Source organism: Bufo gargarizans, chromosome 5 (genome assembly GCF_014858855.1).
Source record: "Bufo gargarizans isolate SCDJY-AF-19 chromosome 5, ASM1485885v1, whole genome shotgun sequence".
Lineage (NCBI taxonomy): Eukaryota > Metazoa > Chordata > Amphibia > Anura > Bufonidae > Bufo > Bufo gargarizans.
Genome location: NC_058084.1, coordinates 110,376,898 through 110,397,960, shown reverse-complemented (window position 1 = coordinate 110,397,960; position 21,063 = coordinate 110,376,898). Strand labels below are relative to the sequence as shown.

At 43.9% G+C, this 21,063-nt stretch overlaps 1 protein-coding gene across 2 annotated transcripts in view; it reads right to left on the bottom strand.

Moving 5' to 3' along the window:
- ASPH (aspartate beta-hydroxylase) overlaps nt 1-21,063 on the bottom strand; it is a 222,058-nt gene that overhangs the window by 9,958 nt on the left and 191,037 nt on the right. For both annotated transcript variants that reach the window (XM_044295090.1, XM_044295091.1), the window contains exons 23-24: nt 3,946-4,081; nt 2,656-2,747 (exon numbers count right to left, since the gene is read on the bottom strand). In XM_044295090.1, the coding sequence (XP_044151025.1) occupies nt 2,656-2,747; nt 3,946-4,081 (228 nt within the window). The remainder of the gene's footprint in view (nt 1-2,655; nt 2,748-3,945; nt 4,082-21,063) is intronic.

Genomic DNA, 21,063 nt, shown 5'->3' with positions numbered 1-21,063 from the left:
GCAATAACTTCAACCAAACGTTTCCTGTAGTTGCAGATCAGACGTGCACAACGGTCAGGAGTAATTCTTGACCATTCCTCTTTACAGAACTGTTTCAGTTTAGCAATATTCTTGGGATGTCTGGTGTTAGTTGCTTTCTTGAGGTCATGCCACAGCATCTCAATCGGGTTGAGGTCAGGACTCTGACTGGGCCACTCCAGAAGGCATCTTTTCTTCTGTTTAAGCCATTCTGTTGTTTTACTTCTATGCTTTGGGTCGTTATTTGGTTGCAACACCCATCTTCTGTTGAGCTTTAGCTGGTGGACAGATGGCCTTAAGTTCTCCTGCAAAATGTCTTGATAAACTTGGGAATTCATTTTTCCTTCGATGATAGCAATCCGTCCAGGCCCTGACGAAGCAAAGCAGCCCCAAACCATGATGCCCCCACCACCATACTTCACAATTGGGATGAGGTTTTGATGTTGGTGCGCTGTGCCTCTTTTTCTCCACACATAGTGTTGTGTGTTTCTTCTAAACAACTTAACTTTGGTTTCATCTGTCCACAGGATATTTTGCCAGTACTGCTGTGGAACATCCAGGTGCTCTTGTGCAAACTGTAAACAGTGCAGCAATGTTTTTTTTTGGACAGCAGTGGCTTCCTCTGTGGTATCCTCCCATGAAATCCATTCTTGTTTAGTGTTTTACGTATCGTAGATTCGCTAACAGGGATGTTAGCATATGCCAGAGACTTTTGTAAGTCTTTAGCTGACACTCTAGGATTCTTCTTCACCTCATTGAGCAGTCTGCGCTGTGCTCTTGCAGTCATCTTTACAGGACGGCCACTCCTAGGGAGAGTAGCAGCAGTGCTGAACTTTCTCCATTTATAGACAATTTGTCTTACCGTGGACTGATGAACAACAAGGCTTTTGGAGATACTTTTATAACCCTTTCCAGCTTTATGCAAGTCAAAAATTCTTAATCGTAGGTCTTCTGAGAGCTCTTTTGTGCGAGGCATCATTCACATCAGGCAATGCTTCTTATGAAAAGCAAACCCAGAACTGGTGTGTGTTTTTTTTTAGGGCACGGCAGCTGTAACCAACACCGACAATCTCATCTCATTGATTGGACTCCAGTTGGCTGACACCTCACTCCAATTAGCTCTTCGAGATGTCATTAGTCTAGGGGTTCACATACTTTTTCCACCTGCACTGTGAATGTTTACATGGTGTATTCAATAAAAACATGGTAACATTTAATTATTTGTGTGTTATTAGTTTAAGCAGACTGTGATTGTCTATTGTTGTGACTTAGATGAAGATCAGATCACATTTTATGACTAATTTGTGCAGAAATCCATATCACTCCAAAGGGTTCACATACTTTTTCTTGCAACTGTATCTGTACTTTATTCCATTCAGCTTTCACTTAACCCTGACCAGTCATGGCTGCCTAGTTTTCTCCAGACATGACGCTTAGAATTGAGGCCAAAAAGTTCAATCTTGGTTTCATCAGACCAGAGAATCTTGTTTTTTCACAGATCAAAAGTTCTTAAGGTGCTTTTTTTAAATTCCAGGTGGGTTTTTGTGGTTTATTTGTATTTTTTTTTACTGAAGAGAGGCTTCTTCCTGGCCACTCTTCCAAAAGACCTTTTTGTTGAAGTGATGGTTGACCTGAGTTCCTCTCATCTGCACACAGGATCTTTGGAGCTCAGTCTGAGTAACCATTTGGTTCTTGGTCACCTCTCTTACCAAACCCCTTCTCCCCTGATTGCTTAGTTTGGTAGGGCAGTCAGCTCCAGGAAAAGTCCTAGTTGTTCCAAACCTCTTCAATTTAAGAACCATTGTGCTATTTCAGTGCAACAGAAATTTTGTTTACCCTTCTCCAGAGTTGTTCCTCCACACAATTATGTCTCCGAGCGCTATGGGCCATTCTTGTCAGACTTTATATGGACAGTGGTGTTTCTTTCCAAATCATGTCCAATCAACGGAATTTACCACAGGTGGACTCCAATCAAGGTGTAGAAACACTTCAAAGATGATCAAGAGAGATAGGAAGCCCCCAAAGCTAAATTTCAAGTGTCATAGCAGAGGATCTGAAATAGTTTTTTCTTTTTCATAAATTTGCAACAATTTCTGTTTTCCCTCATTATGAGGTGTTAAGTGCAGATTAGTTTTTTATTTTATTTTAGCACAAGTCAGCAACATAACAAAATGTGAAAAAAGTTAAAGGGTCTGAAGACTTTCTAAATGCATTGTACTGTATGGACTCGAAAATTACTCGAAAACTACAAGTCTTCTTGCAGAAAACAAGCCCTTATAAAGCTGCATCAATGAAAATGTTACATTCCTTGGAATGTGGAGACACAAAAGCAAATTATTTTGTAAAAAACTAAAACAAAATATTGTCTTTATCATGCACAAATATAAAACATGTAAAACATAAAAAAAACATACATTTCTATTCATTGTAATTGTAACTACCAATAGAATAAAGTTAACAAATGATTTATACCACACAGTGAACACCATAAAAATGAATAACAAAAGCATGGTTCATTGAAATTAATACTGAAAATTAAAAAAAAAATCATAACAGACATATACTGGGAAATCAGAGTATATTCATTTTCTTTGCTCAAAAAATTGTGAGACACATGTATTCACAATCATCCTTTACCTGTCCTCTGCGGCATCCCGTGGACTCTGGGAATCTTTCCAACAAAGCACAGGTTTTAGGTGCGGCTTTACAAGATTTCTCATTCTTTCGTCCTATTGAAGAGATAAATTAGTTTAAAGTAAAGAGCAGCTGCTGGAAAAATCTGCAAATATTTCCTCACTTCAAATTTTTTTCTATGCTTAAGAGTCCAGAAGGCAGTCCTATTTGGTGAATGACAATATTTCCTGTATGACTGTGCATAAAGGGATAGCTGTATATCACTATGTAGGCAGCCCACTGAACACCTAAGCATAGAAAAAGACTATGGCATATTTCAGATGAAATCCGCAACTTTTCCCCGCTCACACCAGATCTCTAAAAGTGGGTGCGTCAGGGAAGAGGAAAGGCCGGCAGGCCTGTCTCATTTACTATTTTCTACACCTGTTTTAGGCATAGAAAAAGGTTTAAATGTAAGACAGCTCGGAAGCTGTCTTACATTTAGAACTGGCGGAGGATCTGCCGAAGCTATGGAGAGGCCAGTTTAGAGGTCTATTAAGAACTTTTAGATGCCGGTCTTAATAAATGTGTTTTTGAGCGGTATGGTGAGGCGCTAAAATAAAAAGCTAATCTTTATTATTACTAATCTATTTAAACAAACAGAAGGGGGTATATAGTAACCCCAAATAAACCGGACCAGACTGTCAACATATAAGTTGTGTGTGTCCAGAGTAATGGGAGTGGTCCAGTATATATAGCTCGGACCCACTGAGAGAGTGCTCAACAAAAAAGTGCCAAGGAACCCACATGGTCACAAAGGAAAATTCCAATTCGGGGGTGTGAATAAGGGACACCATTGACTGGGTAATGCCGCGTGGTGCAAAAAACACAAGTGAGATAGGGTGTAGAGGGTTAACGTGTTCCCATCATGGGCAATATAATTCACAGCCCTCGGGTAACAGCTCCAATAAGGTAAATCCTCTCAGGTATTAGTGGTCACCAGGGTTTAAGTGTCAATATACCTGAGGGGAAGTAAAAACAATCACCCTAAAAATCTTAAGGAAAATAGCTAGCTAAAACTTCCACATCTTGCGTCTAGGCTTGACGCGTTTCTTCAGAATGAATCATCAGGAACTACTGGTGTGCACAAGTATAGCTATGAGAGCGCTGCCACACTAGTGGTGTGTGGCAGCGTGCCCGGCACTAGGATGCCAACTGGCCACCTGGGATAAATCTAGCCATTTTATTAATCTCATATATAGGTTCTGATGAGGTCTGCTTTACAGGTTGAGAAGCACTGCTCTAAAAGATTACCTTGCTGCCACAAGGTATATTGGCTCCAGTCTCCCTTTTCTCTCAGGTTTTCATCTTCAGGAAGGAAAAGGCCTTTGCTTTCATCCATGACAGCAAGGCCCTCATCACGGATCACCTTCCAGTTGGCTTCCAAAGCCTTTGTGAGGGGGGGAAAGAACAAGATCATTAAGGCAACACACACAGCATCTCCACATCCTAGGAAACAGACTGTTCCTTCTACATAGCACAGTCATTATCTAAAAATAATATAGATCCAGTAGGTATCACATCTCAACAAGGATCTCAGAACGCAAGAAATGCTTTAGTTACTGGGGTTCTCACTGAATCAAAGTGTTGGCGGGGGTGTAAAGCAGGTAACTAGCTGTGAATAATAAGAACGACTGATGTTTTCCTGGATGCAGCTCCTCCAGCTCGGCTCATTGGTATGCAGTAAGCATCTCACCTAAGGAGAAATCTTATCATTGCCTACAAATATTACATTCGCTGTAGGAGAAAGTGAAGGACAATTTACATATTCTATTGAAAAAAAAAAGGTTGGTAATATATTTCAGGACACTGTTTCTGCCCTAATCCTCAAGTCTTGTAAAAACACAGCTTATAATAGAGATGCTAATATCATTCGCATATATCTTTGTGACTGTTTTAAGAAGCTGATGTATAAAGATTAGATCAGCTCACCTGATATTAGGTAAATGGTGCGGTGCTCAAACAACAGAGCTGGCCCTAGAATGAAAATATCTGTGAAGAAAAAAGGACTGCACTTGCTAAAAATCTACTGTACTTTATTAATATTTGGGACACTTACAGAAGGTTAAAATCAAGTCTGCTTACACGTTTAGGACTAAGTGCATTTGCACTCGAAACACATAAGCGGATTTCATTTTACCTTTTGCATGTGTCCTGAAGATGAATAAATTATAAAAGATTTCAGCAAGTGCAGAACTTTCTTCTTCATAGATATGTTCCTGGAGGTCGAGTTATACGTGAGATAACATCATGGCCAGGGGAGGATTGGTCAAAGACCATACAGGAAAATTTCCCGGTGGGCTGATACCAAGGGGGACACTCAAGCCCTCTTGATGGCTGCAGGCCAGGTACATAATGATTTGATGCTTCAACAGCTGCAAGGTGCCCTCCTGAACTTAGCTGTATTACTGTCCTCATGATGGTGATACAGTTGAATACTGTGGTGAGGTCAGCAGTATTTTGTGCTGTCCTGTGGTATTTGGTTCTACTGGGGCGGTATTCTGCGCTGCACTATAGTATTGCAGGCCCCACCTACTTCAGTTGTCTCCGCCTACTTGCTTTGGCCCATTTTCTGTCAGTTTGAACCCACCTACAACATGAAGCCACTTTTAGGCCCTTTGACAGTAATCCTATTAATAATGGCTGTGTATACACCAAAGATCACAATCATTTGAGTGGAAATCGTAGAGAGTACAGGGGACATTTACTTGTGCTAATTGTCAGACAGTGTTTACCACAATGGGGCATGCTGTGTGATAGACTTTGAGAACTTTGCATGGAGTTAGACACTATTAATTACACCAGCTCAAGACTGCTCTGACTATAACTTTGTGACAAAAAACAAGCTATCGTTTTGGAGGCACAATAATGGTTATCTTCGTTTAGGAGTAAAAGTCATAGAGGCATGGAAACAAATGCTGCAGCAAATATTTCAGACTTTTCCAATTATGTCTTGATTGTTCGCTTACCATGTGCGCCATGAAAGCCTCCAGCGCATCCATTAAATGGGCCCATAATAGAGATGCCACTAAGTGGCATCTGCCCCCCAAAGGTGCCCACACTGCATGAAATGGCGCAATCTGCTGCACAGAATCTCCAGGATAGGCCATCAATACCACATTGCTGAGAGTGTGACTGCTTTCACCTCCAGCAATCAGCTGATTAATGGGGTAGCCGCACTCAGACGAGTGAAGTGGCCTTCCTGTAGTGTACCGAGCACAATGCTGTACATTCTATAGCAGTTGTGCTTGGTATTGTAGCTAAATCACAATTATTTCAATGGGACAGAGCTGCACGAAGACCTAGGGGACTGATGAATGTGACGTCACTGGCCTAGGAAGAGGCAGCAGCGCTCACCACACCACCATTACTCCTTCCAAATGGCTGGGGAGTCGGGAGGCAGACCTCACCAAGGTGATATTGGTGACCTATGTCGAGGGCAGAGCATCAATATTTAATGCCTGGAAAACCTCTTTAAGCCCTGCTGTCTGGCTATACCTCCACAGTCAAATCTTGTAGTGACCTACAAAATCTACATTTCAAGGCCTAGTGATGCCAGTGATGTCCCCTAAACTGTAATGCTCATAATAAACCGTCTGCCACTAGGCAGTAGTGCTAGTAAAGTATTACCATTCACAGAGTGAGTGCCTACTAGGCAAAGAAGATGACCGCCATGGTTGGATGGGACCTAGCACTGTGTTTCTTCCTCTGCATGCCTTGTGTCTATTGGGAGCTTCCTGAATACAGATTTATATGGCTCCATCTGAGTCATATATATTTCCATATACAGATAGCTCCTCCTAGTGGTGGCAGCATGTAGCCAGAATGATTTAAAGGGAATATGTCAGCTTCAACTCCAGCCGGCTGGTTAACGTTGTCTCTTGGCAAACTCAACTTTCTGTCCTTGCGCACTGAATGCCCTGCAGTGGGCATCGGCCTCACTATATTTAGTGCGCCTGCGCCAAGCTGGCCGGAGATGAAGGAGGATTGTGACGTCACAGAGGAGGGGGTGGGCTGGATGGAGCAAGGAGAGGTAAAGGGAACAAGTGAAGAGGAAGGCTTGGGTTCTGGCAGAAGCCGTGCCTGGGCTTCTATAACACTTATACACGCCCCACTGGGCACCTTGAGACCACATTTGCATATGAATCAAAGTAGTTTTTCTGCACTATGGAAATACACATAGTATTAAGAAAGGTACGGTATGTTTTTCATTGTGTTAAGCAGCACCATGTAGCATTGGCTTCGGTTACATATAGTTAGATTTGCTGACAGATTCCTTTTAATTTATTAAGTCAGAAAAACAAAAAAAAAATATTTGGATATAATATAAAATTAACCAGAACATAATAATTTTGTACCTAAAGATTAAGTACATTTGGTGGAAACAGAACCCGTCCTGAGATTTGCTATAAGGGCTTATGATTTCTGTGTATGCCCTTGAATCCACACAGAATTACCCATATTTATCTCACCCACCAAACAGAACTGCCTTGTGCCAGCCACTTAACAGTGACCATAAAATAATCACATAGAAAGTGCTGTATGGAGGTACCTGGAATCATTGTGGATGGAAGGTATGTGTCACCGAGGTTCCTGACCTCGGTGAAGTAAGAGCCGGTATTTTATGTGTCAGCAGCAGCTATTGCTAATTGACACCTAAAGATTTAGCATGGTTGTTATAGCTGATCCGGGACGGCTACTAATGGGAGTAGTCAAAGTGCTGGTTGGGTGACTACGCCCCATGTTCCAGGCAGGGTTTTGGCAGGCATAAAAACCAACCAGCACTTCCAGGTGTGGTGGATTTAACTCCCTCTGACAGTGGAGCTCAGGAGTCTGTATGCTGTTAACTGAGGGCTGTGATGGGATTTGAGGTTTGAGCTGGGCTGGAGGACTCGGGTCCCTCTAAAGGCGAACAGGGTGTGAATTAACACCCAGGAGAAAAGGTGACTTTTATTGTTTATGCTTTCCTTGTGTGTGAACAAACACCAAGCCACCTGCGTTTTGTGATACACTTTAATTGCATTTTGTTATACACCAATGTGTGAATAAACACCGCTGTTTGATTCAAGAACTGTGTACTTTGCCTCTATACTGTATCCGCTAGTCCTAACTACCAGAGCGAATCCCCACAGTGCTTATAGATTACTTACGGCTACAGAATGTTCCATACCAATGCATGTGAGCTCTTATACAGTATGCATTATGTGCTCAGAATCCAACACTATATTTAAGGTGGTTGGGGACAGAATACAGATCTAAACAGACACTAAAGAGTAAGTGTTACGCAGCAGGCGTAGACCCACTGTGTCACTGAATGGATTACACCTAAGGGCATTATCTAGGTGCCCCAATAGTCTTAACCCTCTCACCCCAATACAAGGATCTGGCCTCTGCTGCATGGACACCACCAGACCACTACCTCTTGAAGTAGTCTCCACTCAATGATGGATAACCCCGGCAGGTCAAGGGACAAGAGATCAGGATATGCATGAGTTGGCCCTTAAAGTAGGGCTGTGTAGTCAGAGTCATGAAGTCAGAGTTAAAGCTGAGTTTTGGGTGGAGTCAGTAGAAATGTACTAACTCCAACCTATTGTTTAATTAATTTATTAATGATCATATAAATGTAGAAAAGTTTAGAAATGTTAATAATAATATATTTTATTTTCTGTCAATCGAAGGCCTTTATTTATCAAACAGTGATAAGAAGGGTGTTCTAGTGGTGATAGATAATATGTTCTCATCTCTCCTGTCCTTATACTATAAATAATGATAAGCAGAGTGTTAAAAACTTGATAATCAGTTCTTACCTCTCCTGTTATTATACTAGTGGTGATAGATAATCAGTCCTCATCTCTCCTGTGTTTTCTCCTGTCCTTATACTATAATCAGTGATAAGCAGCAGGGGTTTTGAGTGGTGATAGATAATCAGTTCTCACCTCTTCTGTGTTCTCCCCTGTCTCTTATACTACAGGGTGAGTCAAAAGACGCAGAACATCCTATTATTTCAGAAACTAAAAGGAAAATGCAATATCTGAATACCCCAGCAAATAATGTGTGAAGGGGCCTATCTTTTAGGCTATGTCTGGAACATGGCTGCCATCTTGACAGCCACCATATTGGATCAAGGGCAAATTTTTCCATGGGGAAGTGGGTCATGTAGCATCAAAGAAGACCAAAATTTTCTTAGAAGTTGATTGCTGATCGACACCCAGAGAAAGAAATGCCGAAACATCGGGGCTGATGTCATCCTGGCTACACACACCGTGGGTAAGATTAACCTTGTTCCTTGTATTTTGGCTGCATATACAGTGAGGAACAGAAGTATTTGAACACCCTGCAATTTTACAAGTTCTCCCACTTAGAAATCATAGCGGGGTCTGAAATTCACATTGTAGGTGCATTCCCACTCTGAGAGACAGAATAATTTTTTTTTTTCCAGGAAATCACATTGTATGATTTTTAAAGAATGTATTTGTCTTGCACTGCTGAACATAAGTATTTGAACACCTGAGAAAATCTGTGTTAATATTTGGTACAGAAAGCTTTGTTACAAGCTTTGTTGCAATTACAGAGGTCAAACATTTCCTGTAGTTCTTGACCAGGTTTGCACAGACTGCAACGGGGATTTTGGCCTACTCCTCCACACAGATCTCCTCTAGATCTGTCAGGTTTTTGGGCCGTCGCTGAGCAACATGGAGTTTCAGCTCCCTCCAAATATGTTCTATTGTATTTAGGTCTGGAGACTGGCTTGGCCACTCCAGAACCTTGATATGCTTATTACAGAGCCACTCCTCGGTGATCCTGGCTGTGTGCTTCGGGTCGTTGTCATGTTGGAAGACCCAGCCACGACCCATCTTCAATGCTCTGACTGAGGGAAGGAGGTTGTTGCTCAAAATCTCACAATAAATGGCCCCATTCATCCTCTCCTTAATACAGTGCAGTCGTCATGTCCCCTTCACAGAAAAGCACCCCCAAAGCAGGATGTTACCACCCCCATGCTTCACAGTAGGCATGGTGTTCTTGGGATGCAACTCATCCTTCTTTTTCCTCCAAACACAACGAGTGAAGTTTAGACCAAAAAGTTCTACTTTGGTCTCATCTGACCACATGACTTTCTCCCATGCCTCCTCTGGATCATCCAGATGGTCATTGGCAAACTTCAGACAGGCCTGGACATGTGATGACTTGAGCAGGGGAACCTTCCGTGCAATGCATGATTTGAAACCATGACGGCGTAGTGTTCTACCGACAGTGACCTTTGAAACTGTGGTCCCAGCTCTCTTCATGTCATTGACCAGCTCCTCCCTTGTAGTTCTGGGCTGATTCCTTACCTTTCTTATCATCAGTGATACCCCACGAGGTGAGATCTTGCATGGAGCCCCAGTCCGACGGAGACTGACAGTCGTCTTTAGCCTCTACCATTTTCTAACAATTGCTCTAACAGTTGATCTACTTTCACCAAGTTGCTTGGCAATTGCCCCATAGCCCTTTCCTGCCTTGTGGAGGTCCACAATCTTGTCTCTGGTGTCTTTTGATAGCTCTTTGGTCTTACACATGGTAGTAATTGGCATCTGACTGACTGTAGGGTGGACAGGGGTCATTAAAGAGCTCAGACAGGTGCTACTAAGTTAGATTAATGAGTGGAGCAGAGGTGGACTTTTTAAAGGCACAGTAACAGGTCTTTGAGAGCCAGAATTCTTGCTGTTTCTCAGGTGTTCAAAATACTTATGTTCAGCAGTACAAGACAAATAAATTCTTTAAAAATCATACAATGTGATTTCCTGAATTTTATTTTTAAATTCTGTCTCTCAGGGTGAGAATGAACCTACAATGTGAATTTCAGACCCCTCCATGATTTCTAAGTGGGAGAACCTGCAAAATCGCAGGGTGTTCAAATACTTAATTTCCTCACTTTATGCTTCACCATACATTTTGGCATCTACATATATACTTTTTTCTGTTGAAATTAACCTTATGTTTGGAGGTTGCTGCTTTACTTTCTGGAACCCCTGCACTTGGCCACTACCTTCTATTGTCTGCTACCATATGAATACTGATGTTGTTACTAATAATGGTACTACCCTTTAAGGCAATGTGTTTTCCAGTGATGACGCCTCACCCTGCTTCTCATCCTTATTTTATGTACTGTGCTTTTTTTAAATAACAATATCAATTCAATAAAGATTTTCATATTTTTGTATAATTGTATGTAGTTATAATGGTATGTAGTTTTTGTAGGTTATTTATGCTAATGGACTTTGGAGTCATACCAGGTACTATATTTGGTTATATAGGTAGTATAACATATATTTACCAGATTTTTTACTTGATAGGTCCCATGAGTACCCATATTGTATGTTTTTTTTTCTTTTTTATAAAAAGTAATAAGCAGGGTGTTCTAGTGGTGATAGATAATCAGTTATCCCCTCTCCTCTCCATATACTATAAACAGTGATAAGCAGGGTGTTCTAGTAATGATAGATAATCAGTTCTCATTGCTCCTGTGTTCTCTCCTGTCCTTATACTATAATCAGTGATAAGCACGGTGTTCTATCTAAATAAATTGTTATTACTAAATTATTCCCCATTTATGAATGATTAGGAGCCAGAGCTAAAGTCGGAGTTTGTTAAAATGCAGGAGTTTGGCTTACTGACTCCCCAGTCCTGCTTTTAAAGGGAATCTGTCACCAGCAACCTTTCTATCCAACCGTTTCAATAGTCACATAGTTGCAGTTCACCTGATCAAAAAAACTGTTTTTCGGGACTGAACTGCCACTCTCAATTTTACCCACACTATTCGAGATACCACATAAGTCATCAAGGTGTGTGCGTGTCCAGGAAAACGGTTACAAAATCCTGACACACTGGTATATCACCCCAATTAAATCCTCACACTACTCAGGATCCTCATCAAATACATGCTGGAGATGCCTTAGGGAGAAGGGTACCTTCCTCCATATCTGGTGGCAATGCCCCCCTATCAGTAAGTGGCGGGAGGACATTATCAGGATCTGTAATTAAATCTGCTCTTCCTCTGTTAAAGTGTCCCCCTATGGAGTTTTGCTTTCCTACTTTGACGAAGGTACGGTCCCACCTCCTTCTTTTCTCTTTAAGCAACTTCTGATTGCAGCGCGTCTCCTGATTCCTAAATTTTGGCTACAGACCCACCTTCCCTCGGTTGAGCAGTGGAGGCTCAAGGTAGATCAGCTATACCGGTTTGAGGAACTCGCCTCATGGGAGTCTAGAACCCATCCAGCCTTTATTAAACGTTGGGCACCATGGACAAATTACAGGTTCCTCTAGGCCTAATAACAATTTTAAATTGCCCTCAGCTGGTCCTCCTTGACTCTCACTCTGACACTCCACTATTGGCTAGAGTAGAGGTCAATTATCGCTTACAAATGGCTCAGATGAATATGCCGAGAGGCATACTAGCGATTCTTTGATATCTCGTAAGCTTCTGTCAATGATGTGTAGACTTGATGTGAAGGTCATGACCGCTATATTGTTTCCCTTCTGTTCCCCTGCGAGACCTGGTATACTCATAATGTACTTTTATATATCATTTATAAATTTCCTGCCGCTGTTCATCACCATTATGTCTTTAAAAAGACGTGTTCTCAGAAAGATGTATCTTGTACCGATTTACACCACTGTTGGTGTTATGTTCATGCTGTCATTTTATTGATTATGAAAATAAAATAATGAATAAGATAAAAAAATAAAATAAAAAAAACAACAGTTTTTCTGTTGTAGACCTGCGGCTCCATTCCCGAGTTATGATACTTTTTCTTAACTTGCAAATTAGGACTTTGGTGCAATAAGGGCGTCACCATTGCTTCTGCTGCACCCAAGCTCTGCTCTTTTTTTGGGCAAGCCCCTCCCTCGCTGTGATGCTACTTCCTGGCCCCGTCAATCAAAGCAGCTAAGGAGGGAAAGGCTACAGTAAATAAGCGGAGCTTACGAGCAACAAGTGCAGTGGTGATGCCCTCATTGCACCAAATGCTTAATTTGCATATTAAGAAAAAGTATCATAACGCGGGGAAAGGAACCTTAGATCAACAAAATAAAACTATAAACAGGTGAACCACAGCTGTGTCGATGAAAACTGTTGAATATGGAAGTCGCTGATGAGAGATTCTGTTTGTGAGCCAGAATAAGCGCCCGCCCTATGGGCGGAGAGAGGAACTGCAGACAGGAAGAGGAAATCTGCAAGCCCAGTGTGGAGTGGAAAGGCAGAACACCATTCTGGTGGTCTTGCCAAACGGAGTTGAAAGCTGATGGTGGGCACAGATTGCCAAAGAAACAAAGCAAGAAGACAGGTGAACATTCAAACAGCCATGCCCACTGAGAGCAGGCTATCAGTTCTGCACTCTACACACAACTCTGCACCCTTTTGCAGACTTTTCATTCATAGCCACATAGTCAATAGGCCTAAAGGGAGACTACTGGAATCACTCTACGAATACATTTCTACTGCCAATGGATGCACTCCTTGCGTTTGCTCCTAATTTTTACATGATTTTGCCCAATAATGTCAAGAGGTCTCCATCATCTACTCCATGTACTGCAATGAACTACATGTTCGAAGACATCAAATCTTAAGACTCAGCCTCTTTAAGTATACTCGTCTCAAGCATTCATCTGATCACTTTTGTCCTTTACATTAGAAATCTGTCCTATCTGACAGAACTGAAAACCTCATCTTCTTCTCCCCAATACAGAAGTACCGATTTTCTGTCATGTAAATGAAAGTACACAGTATAGCGTACCACAAGTAAATATCGACCCAAAGCCTTGGTGACAGCACAGGCTTTGTACACAGATTACATACTCATGAATATTGTCTCAGCACACGGTAGCCTCCATTGTATGTAGGTGACAGATTCATTTAAACATAGTAATTGCCATGATTTGACTGTCGTTTGAGAAGTGATAGCAAGACAGAGGCTTTGTCCCCAAAGCAGTTTTACACCTACGCTGAACTTGGGCTAACATTCATTACAGAAGAGATGTTCAATGGCTATGAAATATTATAAATAGTTCTCAAATACATTATATAAAATGTTATTCTCTAGCTACATAAATAGTCACTTCTGAGGAACATAATGATCCTACAAAACAACATTTACATCATGTATCTGGCTGCCATGGTAAGTTATACATTTTACACAGAGTTTTAGCGGAAAAAGCTATCAAAAGTGTAAAAAGCTAAAGTTTAATGATTTGTAATATCAATAGAGCCAACCATAACATTGACTAGCAACTCTCTACTCAGAAGCTGCACCGTACAAGTCTCATACACATTATACTATTGTCAGTCAAACCCCCTTATTTTGGCAGAAGCGGACAACAATCTAATGTGTATGGGGAGCTCCTGACTCTCCTCAACGATGATCTCAGGGGAGAAACTGAAAAGCACACATAGAAAACACATGCACCCACAGCCAAACTGACCATCTATGTATATGGAGGAGTTGGAAGAAATATCTGTTGGTAGAACGTTATCAAGCTAGACACCTTGTCACAGCAAGGGTGGAGCTGGAGGATTATAGGAAAAAACTATCCCCAAAAATAAAATAAAGAAAACCCAGCATATCCAATTTTAGTCAAATGTAGAAAAATATTAATAAAAGGAAAGGATGAACTTAAGTGAGATGAGAAGAAGCATCATTCAATATCCCTAGATGTTAGCAGCTCAGTAACATATGATTGATGTCCAACAGCTCCTGCTCTATGTATGTGCTGGACTGTGACATGACACACTTGATACAGTAAACAGGTAAAGTCATTATGCTTGGTCTCATATCTAGAATTCACCATCAGCAAAGACAGCGCTCCACTAAATCTTTACTCATGACTCATCTGTATTTTGTTATTTCCCAATGGAAATGCTAAGATAAAGTGTTAGCTAAAGGGCAACTACCTAATTTTCTGTGGACAATATGAAGGCTTTTGAGGTTCATCTATCATTTCAGAGCTATTTCAACTTTCCTAATTTTCTTTTACCAGGTTCTAGCTACAGGGATAGATATGTTGTTTACACCAGGTCACAGATGGACATAATGCACCAGTAGGATCTACATTGATCCATATGTTTAACCACTGTGTTCTATGTTTGTCAGCCAAGTGATATTACCTCTTTTCCAAGGACATACATTTAAGCACATGACTAAAAAGGAACACAATCGACGGGCTAAGTACACAAAAACGAGGGGCTGCTCTTGACTACCTGCTTTCTGTTATGGCTCATAGAGGAAGGTGTTGAGAAGGTCCCTATATGAGGTCCACATGTGCCATGTTAACAATTTTGTGCATCTCACTAGTGTGCTGCGGATCATAGCACTATGTTCTCTATCCAAAGCACCAAGGGGGTCATTTATTAAGACCAGCATTTAAGACGCCAGTCTTAATAACACCTTTAGCTGGTGGCAGATCCGCCAAGGTTATGAAGAGGCACCGGCCGCTACATAACTTCGGTGTATCCTGTGCCAGTCTAAATGTAAGCCAGCCTTCCGGCTGGCTTATATTTAGAACATTCTCTATGCCTAAAACAGGCCATGCCCACTTTTTTAGACCTGGTATGAGTGGGGAATAGTCACAGATTGTGGCGCAAAGGTTAATATAAGCAGATTTCTGGATAGTAAATGACCGCCCAAGTGCTGTTTAGCAATGAATGTATATTACGTTATGAATGCAGTGCTGGTTTTGACACAATTTTAGTTAGTGCACGGATATTGTATGTTTAGCAATTACTTACACAGTTAGTATGGTTTATAAAAAAGACATATGTCCATCAACTTCACCCAAGAGAAGGCAGAGGCTGTGAATGACGCAGCGCTCACCACACCACCTTTACTCCTTCCAAATGGCTGGGGAGTCAGGAGGCAGACCTCACCAATGTGATATTGGTGACCTATCCCGAGGGCAGAGCACCAATATTTAATGTCAGTGGGTCCGTCACACACAACCCTTAGTTGGCATGGCCCGGGAGCAGGCCCTGTGCCCTCCCCTGTCCTCAACCTGACTCTGTCCTTTTCTGTTCCCAGAGCCACAGAAGTATTGTATGCTGTGGGCTGAGCTCCACTATACAGCGAGGACAAGGTACTAGAGGACAGTCTGGAGCTACTGCCCAGCCAAGATCTGGAGGAAACATCCGCCGCTTCCTCCACTAGGCAGGCAAGTAGTGATGAGGAGAGTGGCGTGGGAGCTGGTGTAGCGAGCGGTCAGACTCCTGACCCAGAGACAGTTGAGGAGGACATCAGTGACGTGCAAACAGTACTCGATGATGATGATGTAGCTGATCGCACTTGGGAGCCGGGTGATGAAGGGGCTTCATCATCATCGGGAGAAGAAAGTGGCAAATTGCCCGTGAGCCAGCAAGTCAATAGCGTGGCCAGGAGTCAGCAGGATGGCAGCAGTGTAAGGTTAGGAGCCAAACATGCCTGGGGTAGACCGCCTGCTTCCCGGGAGCCTACCTGCCCGGGAAGTAGCGGTGCACAAGTTCACAGAGGCAGCGGCGGTATCAGTCAGTCAGTGTGTAGTGTTGGGGGTAAAATCACCTACTCGGCAGTGTGGCAGTTTTTTTCTTAAGCCATCGGAGGAGATGAACATGGCCATATATAGAATCTGTGGGCAGAAGGTGAAGCGTCGTCAAGGTGCCAATGTTGGCACTACGGCCCTGCGTCAACATATGCAGCGTCGCCATAAAGTGGCCTTGGAGAACCGTGGCTCCAATGTGGTGGTCCAGCCTGCCACAGCAACCGCTGTATCACCCAGTGGCACGCACCCGGTTACAGGGAGTCAAGGCTCCCTCAGGCGAAGGGAGCTGTCTGTCATTCCCATCATCTGCTGGTCCCAATGCTCCTGCTCCTCCTTCTCGTCACTCATTCCGTCAGCAATCGATCACCGAAGCGATTGCCAAGAGACAACAGTATGCGTGCACGCATCCAACGGCGCAGAAGCTGAATGTGCTCCTGTCCAAGTTGCTAGTGCTGCAGTCCCTACCTTTCCAGGTGTTGGACTCTGAACCTTTCAGAGAACTGATGGCTTGTGCCGAGCCGAGGTGGAGAGTCCCAAGCCTGTAATTTCTTTGCCAAAAAGGCAGTACCAGCCCTGCACACACATGTAGAACAGGAAGTGGGCCAGTCCTTGAGCCTGTCGGTTTCTGCCAAAGTGCACTGGCAGCGCCGACGTGTGGAGCTGTAACTACGATCAGGGACAGTACATTTCCTTTATGGGCCACTGGGTGAATGTGGTTACTGCACAGCCACACCAGCAACTTGGCCAGGTGACGCCGCTTCCGCCTACACGTTGCCATGCTGTTGGTCCAGCGACAATGTCCACCTTTGCCTCCTCATCCTCCGCCGTGTCCTCAGCCTCCACTGCAGGGACAATTCACAGTGCCCCTCCAGCATACCACATGTGCAGGGCACGGCGGTGTTATGCGGTTTTGCACCTCATTTGCCTGGGTGAACGGAGTCACACAGGGGAGAAATTGCTCCTTGTCCTTCAGCAAGAAATCAAATCCTGGATTTCTCTGCAACAACTGAAAATCGGAACCATGATGACCGACAACGGGAGGAACATTGTGTCAGCTCTGCGTCAAGGAGGGCTGAGCCATGCGCCCTGCATGGCACACATGTTCAATCTGTTTGTTAAGCGGTTCCTGAAGTCTTCCACCAATCTGCGAGACATCACAAAAAATAGGCAGGAAACTTTGCATGCATTTTAGCCACTCGTACACTGCAAACCACACCCTCCTTGAGCAGAACGGCATCCTCCAGCATAGGCTAATATTCGACGTTTCCACCTGTTGGAATTCCACCCCCAATATGTTGGACCGACTGTACGAACAGAGAAAGGCCATGAACGATTTCTTGATGATCCAAGCGGACAGGAGTACTCCCTGTGTAACTTCGATGTCAGCCAGTGGCCGCTTATGCGTGACACCTGCCATTTTCTCAGGCCCTTTAAGGAGGCCACGTTATTTGTCAGTTGCTAGCATTACGGGATGAACAATGTCATTCCATTGCTTCATGTCCTGGAACAGATGCTGGCAAATCTGGCTGGTCAGGGGACTGGAGACGTGGCCCCAAAGATCTCACGGCCACATGAGCCCTATGGGGGCTGAACTGGAGGAGGAGGAGGAGGATATTGGAGCACATGCAATGTGTAGCGAAAATGGGTGGTTTTTTTCGACACAGGTGATAGGAGAGGAGGAGCAGGAACAGCCGGAGGAGCAAGAGGGAGATGAGGAGATGAGACGAGGCAGATGACCCAGGCACACCATGGTAGTATGCAGTGGAGATGGAGGCAGGGAGTCCCTATGAGGTCACTTGCGCAAATGGCCAGCCTGCATGCTCACTTGCTGGGTAGTGACAGCCGAATTGTCACCATTCGGCAGAGGGATGACTTCTGTCTCTCCACCTTGTTGGACCCTTGCTACTGGTCCAAAATGGGAGCCTTTTTTACACCCGCTGAGAGGGAGGACAAACTGAAGTAATATAGAGAATCCTATGTAGTCAGTTTGCCGCTGCCTATCTGCGTTATCGTCCTATCCTCTCGCAGATCTGACCGGGGGGCCCTCTGAGCTTATGTTCCACTGCCATGGCTGCTGGGGAGGGGTAGGATGGCAGGAGCAGTACCAGCTCCATCAGCAGCAGCCTGAGTCTAGAGTCACTGATGAGCAGCTTTCTTCACCCACATAGTGAAGAAACTACTCAGCAGCAGCTAGACATAGAGCAGGACCTGAACAAGCAGGTAGTGACATACTTGGCCAGCACCCTGCCACCCCACATTGAAGATCTGCTGAACTACTGGGCAGCCAAACTGGATTTGTGGCCACAACTAGCAGAGTTTGCCCTGGAAAAGCTGTCCTGCCTGGCCAGTAGTGTGGCATCAGAGCGGGTGTTTAGTGTGGCAGGGGCCATAGTTACCCCAAGAGGAATTGACCTGTCCACCCAAAATGTGGAGAGACTGACCTTTGTCAAGATGAATCAGGCGTGGATCAGCCAGGATTTCCAACCACCAATTCCTGATGCATCAGACTAGATCATCCATGGTGCCACACCAACACTTTGACAAAAGAGACTGGTTTCTTCTGGCTACCATTCTGATGCTGTCACCCGCCTGATGCCACACATCTGATGCTAAGTGCTCCTTCTTTCACCCACCATCTTCATTGGGTACTGGTATTGCCACCCACCTCCACACTACGTCATTGTGCCACTCTGTAGCCTCCTCATGCTGCTGCCACCTCCATTGTCATTGTGCCACTGTGGCCTCCTCATGCTGCTGCCATCTTCACTGTCATTGGGCCACTCTGTGGCCTCCTCATGCTGCCGCCACCTTCAGACTCCTCATGCTGCTTCCACCCTTCCCACTTCATGACTGGGCCACTATTTAGCCTTTTTGGCTTGGCTGACATCATTGTTTACTTAACCCGTCTTCTGATCTGTCAGAAGGAAGGAAAAATGAGACACACAATGGATCCTCTCTGTGTAGCAGCTGTAAGGCCTGTATGGTCCCATCCGAATTGGTTTATGATTTGGTAGCCAAAAGCAGGAGTGGGTACAAAACACAGAAGACATGCAAATAATCCATTCACGTGTCATCTCTGTTTTGCATCCACTCCTGTTTTTTTTTAGCATTAGCAATACTGATGGATTACTGACCAAATGCTGACCAAGTGAAGGCGGATGCTCCACAGACAGGATCCGTTTTTTGTGGGTTATTGTTCTGACAGATCAGAGGAAGGGCAAAATAATCAATGACACAAACTTACTGCTGACACCCTCACTACTCTGTTGGGGGGCTCTACTTGTATAAGCGTTTAATAGAACAGGTTCTGTAGACATCTATGTGGAATCAGCTGATGACGGTGTAAAAGAAGTGTGCTTCTTCTTGGCGCTAACATTGACCTGTAAGGCTGAATTCATACGTGAGTTATTTGGTCAGTTTTGGCCCCGTGACTGCCTAAATAAGTGAAGTGTGCAGTGATTCTAAGTGCGACGCCTGTGATCTGCATGTCATGCGGACTCACAGTATTATTTCACTACCAAAGCAGGCTCCCTATGCGTGTTACTGCAAGGCACTAGTGTTCTACACCACTATAAAGGTTCTTTGCAGCCAGGAAATAGCAATTTTTTACGTAGTTCGCCGCAAATTTATTCGGATCGAACCGAATTTTGGTGAAACCAGCTAATTCGAATTTTTGAACAATTCGCTCATTTTTAATAGCAGATCATTAGGGGTCGGCACCCTGCACCCCTGCTGATCAGCTGTTACCTTGTAGCTGTGCTGCTGAAAAGTACATAGCTCTGTCCATTGTGCAAGTGGATGGGGATGGTAAGTGCAGAGGTGCACCTATTCACTATAATGGAAGCAGTACTGCATTTACCAGCTCTGTTCACAATACAATGAATGGAGCTGTTTAGATCTAGTGACAACTTTCAGTGGAGGAACTGCAAGGTAACAGCTGATCAGCGGGGTGTGGGGTGTCAGACCCTCGCTGATCTGATGTTGATAGTCTATCCTGAGGATAGACCATCAATATCAAAATAATGGACAACCCCTTTAAAGTTTTCACACATACAATAAAGCAGTGAGAGTATTTGGCATTGGCCAGGCATAAAATATATCGAAATTCAATGCCAGTCTCACCAGCAGAACGAGCAGCATACTGTGAATAATTGAATGCCTGCTAATCAACCTCCTGAATAAGAAGATGCTCATTACTCAAAGGCAATGTTTCAAAGTGAGAAAACGAGATTTTTGTATAACTTACCAGTAAAATCTCTTTCTCGCTCTTTCCTTGGGGGACACAGAAGACCTTGGGTATAGCTCATCTCCATAGGAGGCGTGACACTAAGTGAAAACTGTTAAGCCCCTCCTCCACAGCTATACCCTCAGCCTGGAGAGAGAGACTGCCAGTTGCGTGTCCAAGCAGTGAGAAAAGGCAAAGACCAACAAGGAACCAAAAAGCCAACTACCCAACGGGTAACAAAAACTCGGAAAACGCACAGAGAAAAAACAATGAATGGGTGGGTGCTGTGTCCCCCAAGGAAAGAGCGAGAAAGAGATTTTACTGGTAAGTTATACAAAAATCTCGTTTTCTCGCCCAGTTTCCTTGGGGGACACAGAAGACCTTGGGACGTTCAAAAGCAGTCCAAAAGGGGGAGGGACCACAGCACCAAGGTGAAGCACCCGAAAGGCATCAATGAACCGCCGCCTGTAAACCCAGGCGGGGTAAGGCAGCATCCGCCAGAGTATGCACCCTGTAAAACTCAGTAAGGCGTGCAAGGCAGACCTGTGGCCGCCGTGCCCAAATGCCCAGCCGAAGCCCAATGCCTCCGCCCAGGAGGCACCGAC